At 37.9% G+C, this 13,570-nt stretch overlaps 1 protein-coding gene and 1 long non-coding RNA gene across 4 annotated transcripts; one reads left to right on the top strand and one right to left on the bottom strand.

Moving 5' to 3' along the window:
* Nucleotides 1-1,029: 1,029 nt before the first annotated feature.
* On the top strand, nt 1,030-3,962 carry LOC115961912 (actin-depolymerizing factor 7-like). The gene is made up of 3 exons (XM_031080809.1): nt 1,030-1,292; nt 1,620-1,772; nt 3,752-3,962. Exons 1-3 carry the CDS (start codon nt 1,051-1,053, stop codon nt 3,960-3,962), a joined length of 606 nt encoding a protein of 201 aa, XP_030936669.1. The 5' UTR covers nt 1,030-1,050.
* A 3,111-nt stretch (nt 3,963-7,073) lies between these two features.
* On the bottom strand, nt 7,074-9,420 carry LOC115960584. Of its 3 annotated transcripts, none has more exons than XR_004085207.1 (3): nt 9,251-9,420; nt 8,253-8,319; nt 7,074-7,345 (listed from the first exon to the last, which is right to left on the bottom strand). It is a non-coding gene; the product is annotated as an uncharacterized LOC115960584 (long non-coding RNA). The 3 variants fall into 3 exon arrangements; XR_004085206.1 differs by having other exon boundaries at nt 9,255-9,417; XR_004085208.1 differs by lacking the exon at nt 9,251-9,420 and adding an exon at nt 8,529-8,713.
* Between the last annotated feature and the right edge of the window lie 4,150 nt (nt 9,421-13,570).

Genomic DNA, 13,570 nt, shown 5'->3' with positions numbered 1-13,570 from the left:
TCTTTCTATAATATGTGAAAATAAAATTAGAGAGAATTTAAACTATTCAAGTAAAAGAAAGAATGGTATAACAATTTTTTAAACATTTGTTACATATGAATGGTTACATTTCATTTTATTGATAGTAAAGGCATCTTGAAATTTTGAATCAGATTGTAAATTTTTTCCACTATCATATCTTAATAAATTGTCCTTTTCTTATGCAGTTTTTTCCCCCTATAATATTGTATCACTTACAACTTAGTTATGGTTTCAAATAGCTGAATAATTTGTCTTTTTCTATATGTTAAAGATAGATGTTAGGTTTACATTATTTTATTTTCTATTTTTATTTAATTTCAACACTATTATTTTTTCTTCTTCAATATATGCAACAGCAACAGAGTTTTAATCCAAAAACTTTGGAATCAGTATAAATTCTCATTTATTGGATTACATGTATTTTTTCCTGTAATTTATCAAATCCAAAAATACTCTCTCTATTATCATGTGTGTATGTATGCCTGTCATCATTGTAGAGGGTACTTTTAGAAATTAGGCAAAGCAGATCTAGAAACTAGCTCTAGGAATGTGCCACTTGTGCCAATATGTCTAGCACACTATTTATCATTATTGTAATGTACTCTAATTCAGTAATTCTCCTAAATAAACATCTGCTTCCAGTTATTTTAATTTTGGGAATATTCTAGACATGTACACTTTACTGATCGCATCCTTCACAAACAGCATGAGAGAATAAAAATTATTGGTATTCCATGATGCAAACATTTCCCTCATCTCTTATACTTAATGCCACAATCAAAACAAATCCACTTGTTTGTGAAGCAATCTAGTAATGATAATATGCTTTGTCCAATAACCATGACATAAGTATACTAAACGAAGTGCTGTTATGCATTTCTTGATATTATTTTCCTCTAAAACAACTAAATCCTATTATCCTTATTGTATATGCATGATGATTTCTGTTAGGCCTTCTTTCATTGATACATATCTTTCTTTCCATCTTCCAAAATAAAATCTTTGGGTTCGGTGAATGCAGTATCTGGAATGACTGTGCATGATGAATGTAAACTGAAGTTTGTGGAGTTAAAAGCGAAGAGGAATTACCGGTTCATTATTTTCAAGATTGAGGATGAAGAAGTGGTGGTGGAGAAACTGGGAAGCCCAGATGAAGCCTATGAGGACTTTACTGAGTCTCTGCCTGCCAATGAGTGCCGCTATGCTGTCTATGATTTTGATTTCATCACTGATGAGAATTGCCAGAAAAGCAAGATTTTTTGCATTGCATGGTAATTCTACTTTTCCTCAAATAAGTCTATATGCATAAAGATTATTGTTTCTCCTTTGGTGTACATAGTAGCATGTTGAAATAAAGAATAAAGGTACCATGTGTATTAAATCTTGATTAGCACTCAAAGAACACTCCAGGCAAATTTGCTTCCCATGTAATAATGAAAGTACTCAAAATGCTAATGACACAATGAAGAAACTGGATTCCAATTTATATTTGGCTTGAGGCCATATCTTTGGAGGCATGCGATTATATTGAAGGCCAAAACAATAAACAATTTAGCATGTAATGGTGCCTAAGAAAGTTCACTTCTCTTGTTTTTCAGGTCACCTGATACATCAAAGGTGAGAAGTCAGATGGTCTATGCTAGCTCCAAGGATAGATTCAAGGGGGAACTGGATGGCATTCAAGTCGAGTTGCAAGCAACAGATCTTAGTGAAATGAGCCTTGACATTATAAAAGGGCGAGCACTTAAATTGTTTGTCATTTCACCCTTTCGATGTTTAGCCCTTCCTATCAACTAGAAAAAACAATTACATTCTGTGAGCATTGTTTTTGTCCCTTGAACTGTTTATTCTGTAGTGTTCAATGGGGTTATACTAAACCTGTAGTATGATGTCACACTATGTATTCACCTATACTGATTAGTACTTTTTAGGTTGTTTATCAAAAAAGTCATGTTTGCTAGCACATCAAAAACTTCACACCCCCCACCCCCCTTACCAAGGATTTAGCCATCCCCTTTACTGGAAAAAAAGGGGAAAAAAGCAGCAGCCCATTTTGAGGAATAGACAAGTAAATCTAGTTGTTTCAAGACTTGCTTAAAACTGATAAGATATAAACAAATAACCTAATGTTTTACTCTTTTTGGTGCAAAGTGAAGTGACTTTCCACTACGTATATAAACAGTTTGTACAAATCATATGCAAAAATCATAATCCTTAGCAATTTATTCATGCACAGTTTAGAACAAATTCAGGAGGTAATGAGACCTACTACAAATTTAAACTAATCTTTGTGGAATCTTGGAAAGCATGAACTGGAGCTACCTTCCGAAGCATGCACAACAAGGACCTACAATTATCAATTGTATTGCCACAGCGTATGCTTATAGCCTGTTACATGTGCGTTATAGTACAAAATTTTACGATACAAATGTGAGGAATAACTCATTATAGTGCCTAGCTAGTCTATTTCCTTCTAGAGCATAGTGTTCTCAAATCATTTTTAAATGAAGGTTGCATTTCAAAATGAATCATATTTCATATGGCAACGGTCAACAAAACTAGACTGAAAATTGAAAACGTTTCCCCCATTTTAGTTTCAGCATATATCTGAAATAAAAACCCACTGAGTAGAAAGTTAGATATGAATTCAATCACATTTTCAGTGCAGTGCCAACAACACCAGAAAATTGTTAAGGACATAATGTTTGGGAGTATATCTCATAGAAGATTTACTATCATTGAGGACATATCTTTGAAGTCTAGAGTGTAGAAGATGATGACTTCCACTTAAACACCAGCTCACTCAAAATTTCAAGGAACCAATTCACTTTTAATCAGGGAATTCCAACAATATCATGTTCTCAGCTTTTTCTGGTATCTTTCCCATCAAATGACTTTGAGATGATTTCAAGAAACAAAATCTAGTAAGACCTCAGTAGAAACTAACACAGTAGTTACTTGAAAGGTATACCATATATGCTCCTTACAAACATGGAATAATGAAAGACTCTTAAAAAAAGTTCTAGAGAAAATAAGTAAATGTAAGGTTCAAGTTCATTGGAACACCTTGGTAAAAATCCAGAGGCTATAATTGGCAAAAATCCAATACCAAAAGAGAAGCTAGTTGCCATATTTTTGGACAACTATCATTTCAATCATCCAGCATGGTATAATTCCCTGTAAACCTATTCCAGTTTAGATCGAGGAGCCCACAATGTGTATTGCAATAAAAAAGGTACAATTATGAAGAAGTTATTGTTGTTCAAGCACAAGGGTTCAAGCTTATATAAGGGAGCCAATGATTCGTGATTGTGAATCACACCTAAAAGGTTATTGTTCCCAGTTTAATTGGGTCAAAAATAGCCAATGCATTTTTCAATGATGAAGTTCTCTTGATAGAGATTTATCTGATATGTCAAGAATTATCAGGCAAATTTCTAATAATGTTTTGGCACAAAATGAGGATCTTGGTCTAGAAAAGCAATATTCAAAACTGTAACATTTGGTGATGATTGTTGTAGCTGACTTTTGAAACATTTGGAGCTCAATCAACAAGTTTAGAATTTAGCAAAACCTTGGATACATTACCAATTTGCCATCAAGTTTGTTCCCAAGGAGATTGACCAATTTAATGTACATAGCCAAATTCCAGAACCAGTTTAGAACTGTCTGAAATTCCTATCCGTGAGATGTCTAACTGCATAAGGTTTTTGTGTTGGTAACCATGTAGGAAGTGTGGACTCACTATGATGGCATTGAGTTCAAAAGTAGGAGCCCCATTGGGGCTTACATTCATGACAATAGAGTGTGAAGATGTAATTTCAACAAGGTTAACAATTTTCCCAGATATTCAGGATGGGACCATAGAAGAACTTATCATATATAGAAAGAAAGATATGCAAGATACCAAAAATGGCCTAAGGAATCTGGGATTTTCTTAGACAGCTGATTGCTGGACAAAAACGTGTTTAAGGTTGCAAAGATTTAGTTTGGTACTCAATACTTGGCATTGTAGAGTACTAGAGTCTAAGGACAGGTATGAAAGTTTATTACTAATTGCTATTGTGCCATTGAAATAATTGGCCAAGAGTTTTGTAGCTCAATTGATATCTCATGATGTTTCCAACGGAAATATCCAGGGTTCAAATCCCCCTCTCCCATTGTCATAACTATTACAAAAAAAAAAAAAAAAGATTCATAGAAAGACTAAGCTCTTCCAAGTGATAGAAAATTGAAATTTTCAGGGACCAATGCATGTTATGAAGTTGGCATGTGTAGTAGTGGTACACATGTGTCTTGAGCTCAAGCTTATCAGGCACACGTGGGAGGCATCTCTCCCCGATGTGGGATTGAGCAAAACCATGAAGGCCACAAACCAAACGAGCCTAAAGCGGACAATACCTGCTAATTGGGGGCTGAGACTATAAAACCCTCCCACATTAAAAGTAGTAGTGGTACACATGTGTCTTGAGCTGAAACTTATAAGGCACATGTGGGAGGCGTCTCTCCCCGATGTGGGATTACGCAAAACTGTGAAGGACACGAACCAATCGAGCCTAAAGCGGACAATACCTGCTAATTGGGGGTTGAGACTATGAAACCCTCCCATAAACATAATATTAAAATAAAAGGGAGCTGATTTACCTGAAGCTTTTTTTCTTTTTCCCTTCGAAAGTTGACACCACTTGCATAAAAATATTGCGGGGAAGAAAGATGAGAAACCAAAACTAGACTATCATTTTCCTGTAGATTAATAAAGTAAAGCTGTGATAGATTTCTAAACTCCAAGTAACCAAAATAGCTTGGAATGCACTCACCAGTAGAATAATTAATTCAATTTATCTAGTAGTTCTAGCTCCTGTAAAAAGAGGATTAATCTTGCCACCCAATGGCAATCTATATTCATCAGCAGAATATTAATTCCTAAGTGGAGTTCAACCCAGTTTCCACCAACGTTGTCAAGTCAGATTCCAATCCATCTTCAACAATCTTGAATATACAAAGACAGGAGCCTACTTGAAGGACTTGTAATAGCTTTGAAACTTAGATGGGCTTGTTTTTCTTTCTCATTGCAAGTTAGATTAGAGCTCCTTTGCATAGGCTTGAATTATAGGGTATTACAGAGAAAACTATAGCAAAAGAAGCACAACAATTATGAAAGACACAGACCTGATGAAGCAATAAGTAGGGAAGAATTGAATTCAAAGGAACCTTTACATGTTTAATATCAGGCAACAACACAAGTGTGTGTTTATATAGGTTTTTAGCCAAAACCAGCCATTGATGGTTAGCACACAAATGATGTTTATGTCTTTATTCATTTTGTTTAGTAATTAACCAAAGTGATCATTTAAATATCACCTTAGAAAGAAGTGGACTACTGTTTATAGTTTGATTTTCTCGACACATGAGAATTTTCATGTATGATAGATTCTTGCAAGTGGGAGAAAGGATTCTACTAGACACTATTGAGCTTGACTTGCAAGTTGCAAGTTTCATGTTCATCTTCAATATGATGTTTGAGAAATTTTCCACCAAAATAGGGAACCAAAAATGTGTAAAACTTCCATATGGCCAATCCCTATTAAGTTTTCAAATCCCTTACAGTACCTTTCAGTATTGATCCTTTGCAGGCATAATCATGACTCTTAAAAAAGAGCCATTCAGTTTTAAATATCCTAAAACTCAAGGAAAGCACTGCTGAGAGACTTCTTGTTGTTTAGGAGAAAGGTATAGTAAATTAACTATTGTGGGGGCCTTTTTTGTGTATGGTGTGTTGGGTTGGACTGCCTTCTTCGGTGATGGGCCCGAATGTTTCTGAGTAAGGGAGTTGAGGCTGGTCCAATTGTAACTCAACTTGGGCCGGTTTATGCACAAACTTATGCCTTGTCTGCCAGGAGTAAGCTTATGGCAAGCAGAACTGTTTCAGACGAGTTACGGCAGACAGATATAATAATAATAACCAAAACAGAGTATTCTGACCATTTAAATAAATGGCTATGTAATCCCTACTTATAAAGTATGATTACAGTCATGATAATGTCAATCACAAAGAAAGTGAAGAAAATAATACGAACAAATCAAATGGGCATAAATCAAGTTTTAAGTTTAGTCTGCCGAAGCAAAGCCAAAGAAGGGAGAATGTCTCTTCTCAATGCAAATAATCTCCCAGGAAAGGATCCTGCCGTGGAGATTAATGGTTTTGAGGGAGTCGGACCTGAATGGTTATTGCCCAAAAAAGGAGTCCTTCTTTACGTTTTGGAAGAGAGTAAGATTTGAAGGGGGAGAGAGGGAAATCGATCTACCGGTGCATGCCCACTGTATTACCTCTCATTCTTTCTTAATTCTCTCTCTTTTCTTCTCTCTTTTCTTTCTTATCTTTTTTCTCTTCTTTTTACTCTGTTTTTCTTTTTACTCCATAAATCCTCTGTTTTTCGATCCCTTTTTCAGGGCACAGCAAGGCCCCTTTTATAGCGTCTACCATGACCAATATTTTACCACTTTGCCCCTTAACCGTCTTTGTCTGGTCTGGGCGTACTTGTCGACCACCAAGTCTGTGTGATATTCACCCTTGCCAGACAAAGGCAGGTTTGTTTCGTTCTTCAGTCTACCGTAACACTTCTTTCCTGCCACGGTATAAATACTTTCTCTCTATACTCTCAAGGCATGCACCCAACAGTTCCCCCTTAAACTTGCCTCTTTTGGGTGGTCTGTCATCCCAACAGGACGTACCTCCCAAAAGGGCTTAAGCAGGAGTCGCAAAATAGATCTTTTCCCTTCTCCCCACCACCAAACCATACCTCCTTTACCTCTTATCTCTGGCCCATGGTGTCACGACCCAAACCTGTCTTTCAAAGTTTAGAGCATGACCGGCATGTTAATATCAAGTTTATCTCAATATTAACACGAACCAACCTAAACTGAAGGTACATATCAAGAATTGTTTTCTTGAATTCCTGCTTATATTCTTGCATAAAAGCCAATATATACAAAAATGATGGCAACCCTGAAAATTTCATTTCCTTCAAACTTGGAAAAATTCCACCAGGCTGAAACTTAAGGTATTCAAGTCAAAATTTACATAGCTAAACGTTTAGCAAAACTCTTATTACAAACCTAACCCCAAAGACATACAACTGGGGTTCAAAACAAACTACAGTACCGAATTACATCTGTGCTCAAAGGATCAAGTACATCTTGATTCCTTCTATACAACAAAAGAGCTAACTGCTATAAAACAAAACTCTACATTCTAACAAAACGAGAAAACACAGAATCCTTGCCACCTCTAATACTCTCGCTGCTTCCAGGAAGAACCTGTGCACTGAAATATAATAGGGTGAGCTGCGAAGCCCAGTAAGGTTTTAAAGCTCCATGGGCCTTTAATAAGAATGCATGTAAATCGAATAGTTTATGGATATGCCAAATTTAATAAAATAACCTTCATACTGTTCATATTGTTCTTAAAAATAATTTAAGAACTTTCAGATGAGAATGCTTCATTTTTCTTTCATATAATAAACAAAATGACACAATAAGGAACTTAAATATAAGTTCAGTAATCTTATCTTTGAACAGATTATCAAATACTTTATCATAACTTCTCATCAAATTTATAACACATTCAATATACCTTTCTTATAATTTCCCAAATAGCTTTATACCTCGTTTATAATACATATTAGTTAAACCAATTGTAAGTCTGTCACTACTTTGGGAGGCTTCCAGCACAGAGTGCCGGGCATCCAACATTCCCCACAATGTCAGGTAATTCCGGAATCATATCATAATACATACTTTCAACCATGGGGGTAGGTTGACATCCTCCACAAGTTGGCTGTTACCAACAAGGGCGGGTACAGCAGAGCCAGTCCCACTTTTAATGGCCAATCAGAATTTCCATGGAAATGCCAGTACTATAACCCCTACTGGCTGAGTTCAGAACACAACAATGGAATAACTCGAAACTACATTTTTCTGTCAACTTTGCTTATACATAAATGTTTCACAAAGTAGCATATCCACTTCGTTTTTAAATAATATGTTCGTGACATATATCATAGCATCAATATGCTAAAACTATTATGTATGTAATATTGAATAACTCACGAACACGTATTTTACTTAAATCATGCATATACGTAATATCTCTAGTTAAGAGCTTTAATACATAATATTTTTCTAAATAATTCTTTTATACTTATCAAAAGCACATGTCACAAGTCCCTTACCTGAAAACAAAAGGCGCGAGAGATTGTACGCGAGGAGCTCAAGTATCCGTGTTCTCGTTCTCGCCACCTAAACGAAAAGAACCAAAACTTATTATGGACAAACTCTTCCTAACATATAAACTTATACCTAAATCACCACCTAACTCTCAAACTCAAGAAAATCCTAATTCCCATCACATAAAGTTCCCCAAAACATATAATACAATCATCAAACACATTTTGCAGCCAAACCACAGAAAAACCAATCCATAAAATTTATATATGCTTCAAACACACCAAAGGATGAGTGTATAAAATTATAGCTCAAAACATACAACCTAACTTGAGAATTAAATCCACAAAGTTAGGTGTAGCATATATTGTTCACTGCTCTTTACAGCCACGTATGCTCCATTTGTAAAATACAAACGGGCTGTCTACACACCTCCAATTGTGATGAAATTTTACAGGACTACCCCCCTGTATGTCCAGCAGTAACCATAAAAATTTCGGAGTCAAAGCATTAACCCATGATTTACTAAAAATCACACAAGACAGTAAACTCAAATCTGTCCTGACAGAATTTCTTGCAACTTTCAAATTAAACCAATAATTTTATGTTCATCCAAATACTGTGAGACCACTTCTATAACAACAATATGTGTCTTAGAATTCATACAAACTACTCCTTGCATCCTAACTCACAAAATACAATTTAATACAGAATTTTCTTTTAGTGAACAACAAATCTGTCACAGAGTCAGCTTCAGTACATATTCTTACAAAATCATCAACAAATAGCAATAGGTCTTAATTTCATTTGGATATTTTTATACCTATTGTATACATATTAAAATACCCTAATAAGCATTCAATAGACCAAAATATCATCAATATTTCAAGTAACTAAAACAGAATCACCAATTCAACTTCCAGAAACAGAGTAGAGAACAGAGAGGGAAAATAAGCAAACAAGTTTTACTATCCAAAAACACAAAATCAGATAAGGTTTAACTTACTTACCCACACACTTTGAAGATAAAATCTTAGGGTTAAATGTCTAATTTCTTCTTCAAAGAAACTAGAATTCTTGGTGAGAAAGGAGGGGAGAGATGTTGCCGTGTAAGGGGGAAGAAGAAAGAACAAAGAAAGGGGAAATGGAGAGAGAAGAAAAGCAGCTGCTGGACTTCAGAAGCAGCCAAGAAAATCAGAAAAGTAAGGGGACTTTTGGGGCTTGGGTACGTGTATGGCTAGGGAGAAACAAATATCACATCCACTTGTTCCAATTTCTTGCATTCACACTTATATATATATATATATATATATATATATATATAATCTTTGCATTCACACTTACTTTTTTCTTTGCATTCACACTTACCTACAAAGAATAATATCACAATACACACACATATATATATCCTTAATTTTATAAAGTTATATCCAACACATTAAAATAACATATATGTTCTATAATATCACAAAATCAAAGTTCCATGCACTTAAAAGTAATTAAAATAATGACATGCATATAAACACATAATTTAGTTAGGCAATTAGGGTGGGGTGTTACACATGGCCCCACCACGTCCTATATTGGCTGGGTACAGGCTGGTGGTGCCTAGGCCTTGTGCGTGCTTTCCTTTCAGATATATCCAAGAGTCTGCCTGCTACTCATGCGTCTGTCATGATATGGAGGCTCTCCGTTTGTGTTTTCTGACCTTTCATGTGAGCTTTTCTTTGGTTTCCCGCTCCATTTAAGAGCTGGGCTTTGTCTGATGATGGGCCTTACATTTCTTTGGTCCACTCTTGATTTTCTTTATTTCTTGCAACGTTGGACTGTTATTCCTACCGTAATAACTTAATCCTGCTAGACCTCTTTTGGGCCAGCCATTTATCCCTTTTCTCAGTGGCCTGTCATGGGCACTGTTTTGCTTTTACTTATGGGCTTCTATGTCCCTTTGGGCTTTCCTTTGGGCATTCATAGCCCGTTTGCTAATTCCACACTCCCATTGGTTTTTTACTAACTTCATTGGGCTTCCCCGGCCCAATAATTTTATTCTTATCTTTGGGGTTCATGGGCCTGTCATAAACCCTTTACTCTCTTAGTTTGCATTGCCTTAGGCCTACGGTGGTCCTTTCTCACTTTTCTACCTCATACACTGCCCATGAGATGCTATTTCTTTCTTTTCCGGTTTCTTTGAGCCCGCTTGCCTCTTCAAGACCCATTTATTTATTTATTGGGCCTATGATCCATTATTCATGCCGATTGGGCCTAATGGGTTTTTGCTATCTATTTTGTCAATTCTTTGTTGCTTTCATTATTGAGATTTCTTTCTGTTTGCCTGGACTTCCACAAATGGCCCTCAACATTTAGCCCCCTGAACATATGAAACGTTCCTGCGATTTATATGTGAATAAAAAGGCATTTCTGCCATTCTCTCATCTTTTTTCTTCTTCTCTTTTTTGCGGGTCTTTTTTAAGCTGTGGACCCCTTCTTATACATATATATATATATATATATATATATATATATTTTCCTTCCTGCCGCAAACAGGGTTGTCTCTTCGAATTTCCCAGTTTGGCAGTTATTTTTGAAACAGAGCCACCGCTTCATTAATTTCATCCCATTCTGATGGCTGATCCGTCACCTTCTTTCGTGCTGTTATTAATGACTTGGGTATTTAAGGAAGAATCTTTCTGTACTTTAATCACAAACTCTTTCTTTTTCCAGAACACACACTCTCCGTCTCTTACTCTCCTTCTTCTTTTCAAACACCCATACCCATTTTCTCCGTCTAAGCCTCCTCACCATGTCGCCGGTGAAAAGCCAAGGCGTTTCCCGCCACAAAGGGAAGGCGATTGCTTCCGATTCTCCCGCCGTTCTTGATATGGGCAAGGAGATGGAACGTTCCGATTTGGAATGGTCTGCTGAGGAAGAGACGCAGCGCGACCCTGACAGCGAATGCGCTCCTTTAGTCAACCTGTGGTACAAAGTCAATCCTCACTTCCCAAAAATCCCTGGTGACTATGTACCGCCGCCACCGAGTCGTGTATTGATTGCCCTTGACCGGCGAAACCCTGACGTCTCTTGGGCTCCTTTAGCATCTTCAATCCCCGATCTGTCCATTCGCCAAGGTACCTCGCTTCCCATATCCATTCATTTTGAATTTGGGTCCGGCACAGCCTCGGGTTGGAAGGAATGGGTTGACAGTGAGCTTTTCGACACGGGCTTTATGGGTTTGTTGCAACGAGCCGGTGTCTTGAAGGCTATAGTCTCATTTCGCTGCTTGTCGAATTTTCGGGACCTCTATAACCTCCGTCATTTGGTCCGACGATGGTGCACCACCACCCACACCTTCTTTTTCTCATGCGGCGAACTCATCGTGACCCTTAAAGATGTGGCTAACTAGTTGCTCTTGCCCATTCTTGGCAATGCCGATCCTGCTACCCTAGAGCTTTCTCTAGAGGAAGAGGCCATTGAGGCTGAACTGAGGAAAAGGATGGCCGAAAACGCCAAGTTGTCCTACTGGGTGAGTTCTTCATCTAAGTTTTTTGTTGCTGCCCGCTGTGCGGCTTTTATTGCATTTTGGCTTTGCAAGTTTGTTTTTGGGTCCTACTCCCACTACGCCATAAAGTCTTTGTACTTTCGTTTGGTTATCAAAATATCTGCTGGGGTGAGCCTGCCGCTGGCCCCTATGTTCCTGGGGCACTTGAATGTTCAATTAGACATTCTCTGTAGTGATGAGAGTCAGGCTGGGTCCTGCCACATTGTTACCTCTTTTGTTCACTGTACCATACTTCAACAGCTGTTGTTTGAGCGTTGTGCTCAGTACTTGACAAAGTGTAAACCCGCTTGGTTTGCCAGAGAGAAGTACCAGAAATGTCTGAAAGTGATTACCGATTTTTGTGGAAGGTTTGAATCCGATTTTCCGCTTGCTTTTCGTTGGTCTAGTTTGAAGCCGATTAGCTATTCTGTGATTGAATCTTTTGATGAGGGCGTCGGTTTCTCTTGGAAAGCCTATAGAAATTTAGGTGCAGATTACACTTGTGCAGATTCTGCCATGGGTTCATTTGTTGACACCATTGGGACCACTTTCCCATTGGTTAGCTTTGATGAAACTGGGATTACCTATCTTGTTGCTACCAATGCCGGATGGCTGCCTTATCTAACCGATGAAGGCATTAGGTTTGTTTACTATCCTGCCAACCGGGTGAGAAGGCAGTTTGGGTTGGATCAAGACATCCCCGATGACATTTCTTTCCTCATGGAATCTCCTACGTTAGTCCGTCCTTTCCTGTGGCACACTGCCTTTGAGTTTTGGAGGAAGCGTTTCAACACCGTTATAGTTCCCGGTTCACTAAGGGAGGGTGTCTGTACTTTTCCTATGCACGGTTACTGGCACGCAGTGATGGCTACATTTGTGGCTGAGTTAGCGGGGAGTCATGGCTTCTCCCTTTTTCCTCTTAAAGGACTAGGTATGGTTGTCTTAGTTAACCCTTGCCTACTGCTTCCTTCTAAGTTTGTTTTGGCGTATGTTAGAAAATAAAGCCGATCAGCTATCTTTGAATGGGATGTAGAGAAGAAAGGATGGTTCTGGCACGCTGGTGACTATCCCCCTGGTTGGGAGAAAAGAGTTAAAGTAATAAACATCTCTGTACCGAGCAAAAAAGCGCTTGCCAAACCCAAGTCCGTCTGCAAAACCAAGCCTGCCACACTACTACCTCCTGTAGGTGCTCTTTTGGCTAACAGAACTTGTGGTAGCAAAAGGAAAACTACTCCTCACCCCGTATCTGCCGCTGAACGGAGGGTAAGTTACCTCTCTCCTTTTTTTTTTTTCTTTGACAAAACTTCTTAACTTTCTTGCGGCTAACTTGCTAATTTCCTCTGCCTTTTTCCTTTTAGTCCAAGCATAAGGAAGACTCATCAGTTACCCGTCCCATTTTACTTAATGAGCCTAAATTTGAGGTGAGTCCTTTTTCTTCACTTCTCTCCTCTTTTTTTTTTTTCTTTTCCGCACGCCTCTACCACGGGTCATCTGTTTTTTCTTTACTTAACAATTTTTTTTTTCTTTTTTAGGAAGAGCCTGAGCCTCTATCCATATATCGCCCCACTGCTGAGGAGATTTTCGCCTCCATGGGTGTACCCATAGAAGGCTTTTTTGATGGGACCAATGCAGTATTCGCAACGCTAGCTCCTTCTACTGCTGCACATAAGGCTCCTGCCAAAACTCCCACCCCTTCTGCCGAACTGGTACCTAGAGATGGTACTCATGTCGAAGGGGTTGGTGAGACTACACCTTTACTTGTCGAGAGACCCACTCCTTCAGAGGGAGCCA

The sequence above is a fragment of the Quercus lobata genome, chromosome 9, assembly GCF_001633185.2.
Source record: "Quercus lobata isolate SW786 chromosome 9, ValleyOak3.0 Primary Assembly, whole genome shotgun sequence".
NCBI lineage: Eukaryota > Viridiplantae > Streptophyta > Magnoliopsida > Fagales > Fagaceae > Quercus > Quercus lobata.
The sequence above is the reverse complement of the archived record's forward strand: the minus strand, read 5'-3'. Positions and strand labels throughout refer to the sequence as shown.